This window comes from Aureococcus anophagefferens, assembly GCF_000186865.1.
Source record: "Aureococcus anophagefferens unplaced genomic scaffold AURANscaffold_9, whole genome shotgun sequence".
NCBI lineage: Eukaryota > Pelagophyceae > Pelagomonadales > Pelagomonadaceae > Aureococcus > Aureococcus anophagefferens.
Genome location: NW_008705569.1, coordinates 1,587,780 through 1,589,534, shown reverse-complemented (window position 1 = coordinate 1,589,534; position 1,755 = coordinate 1,587,780). Strand labels below are relative to the sequence as shown.

Below are 1,755 nucleotides of genomic sequence, written 5' to 3'. Positions count from 1 at the left end.
GGCCCAATCGGATCCGTCGTAGGTCAAGCAGTAGTGGTGCCAGTCGCCGTCTGTCGCGTCGCTCGTCAGCACCGCCCCCGAGCCATACAATTCGACGTACACGCTCGAGTCACCCGCAGTGCGAATTGCAAACGCTTGGTCCGGCGCGGAGGACCCATATTCGAAAAGGCCACCGTCATTGAACGCATCGATCATCGCCCACAAGCACACGGTCCGCGGGTCGCTCCCGAGGATGTCCGTCGTCACGGCCGAAGGAAACTCGACGTAGTCGTCCTCGCCGTCGAACGACAGCGCGCCGCTCCCGTACTGACCCGTCGTCGCCGTGGCGCCGTGGATGGTGCCGTCGAGGCCGCCGAGGTCGTCGGCGGCCGTGCCGTCGTCGAAGGAGTAGTACGCGACCAGCGTGTCCTGGAAGTAGAGGGCCTGGACCTCGCTCTCCGACAGCGCGCTCGAGTAGACGTAGAGCTCGTCGACGCTACCCGTCAGGTACGATTCGCCGTCTCGCACGCCGATCGTGAGGATGTTCTCGCTGCCCGTGGCGAGCGATGCCGTCGCCGTGTGAGCGACCGCGCCGTCGACGTAGAACGACCACTCCGCGCCGTCGTAGACGAGGCAGTAGAAGTGCCAGCCGTCGTCGTCGGACCATCCGCTCGCGGACACGTCGGTGTCGTAGTCGCTCCCGTAGAGCTGCACGATGAACCCTCCCGCGCTGGCCGCCGTCATCAGCGCGAATTCTTCGCCGTCCGCGTAGTCTCCGAACGTGAAGAGCGCGGCGTCGTTGAAGGACGAGATGGCCGCCCAGAGGCACACGGTCCGCGCGTTGCTCCCGAGGATGCCCGACGTCAGCGCGTCCGGGAACTTCACGTAGTCGTTGCTCCCGTCGAAGGACAGCGCGCCGCTGCCGTCGGGGCCCGTCGACGCCGTCGCGCCGCTGACGATCCCGTCGAGGCTTCCGTCGCCGTCGTCGGCGGCCGTGCCGTCGTCGAAGGAGTAGTACGCGACCAAGGTCGCCGTGGCGCGGCTCGTCGCCGCGAGGCAGACCGCGACGAGGCGCGGCGCCCAGCCCCGCCTGGAGAGCATCATCTCATCACGATCGATAAAAGTTCTATAGATGCTGATGTCAATGATGACTGCAGCATTATGAGTTGACGACATCGCCCCAGATCGCGGGCGCCTCGACGGGGACGGCGACGGGCACCTTGGCGACCTGGGCGGTCGCGACCTGCTCGGGCGTCGCGACCTGCTGGGGCGCGACCCGCGCGCGCGCGTTCCGGTTCGCGGCGTTCGGGGTCCACTTTGCCCTCGAGCCTCTGCGCAGGCCCGTGTGTGCGCGAGCGAGCATGGCACTTACGGCCGCGCGCGCGCGGCGGCGTACAGCGCCGTGAAGAGCAGCAGGCCCTCGTGCAGGTTCGCTCGCGCGCCCGTGTCCAGAGAGGAGGAGCAGTACGCGTCCCCGGCGTCCTCCCGCGTGCCGCTCTCGGCGGCGCTCAGGCAAAGCTCGTAGGAACACGTCGGCGTCAACGCGGCGTCGCAGCTGTCGCAGGGCTGCATCTCGTAGAGGGACCCGCACGACGACTCGCGGCCGAGCGTCTGCGCGTCGTACGAGCTTTCGTCGTCGCGCCAGTCCGCGCCGACGGAGAAGGGGTTCGCGACGGTGAGCGCCGAGATCCACTCGTCATCCTCGGCGGCCGCGGTGCCGACGGGGCAGGGCAAGCTCTCGCGGAGCGCGTTCGTCGCGGCGGCCGTGAGCTCGAT

The 1,755-nt window shown here is 68.4% G+C and overlaps 1 protein-coding gene across 1 annotated transcript in view; it reads right to left on the bottom strand.

The window, feature by feature from the left end:
* The window catches only part of AURANDRAFT_64329 (hypothetical protein), a gene marked incomplete at both ends in the record, with an annotated part of 19,436 nt that overhangs the window by 12,785 nt on the left and 4,896 nt on the right, over positions 1-1,755 (bottom strand). Inside the window, 2 exons of the mRNA XM_009038765.1 lie at positions 211-1,069; positions 1,352-1,680. Coding sequence (XP_009037013.1) covers positions 211-1,069; positions 1,352-1,680 — 1,188 coding nt within the window. The remainder of the gene's footprint in view (positions 1-210; positions 1,070-1,351; positions 1,681-1,755) is intronic.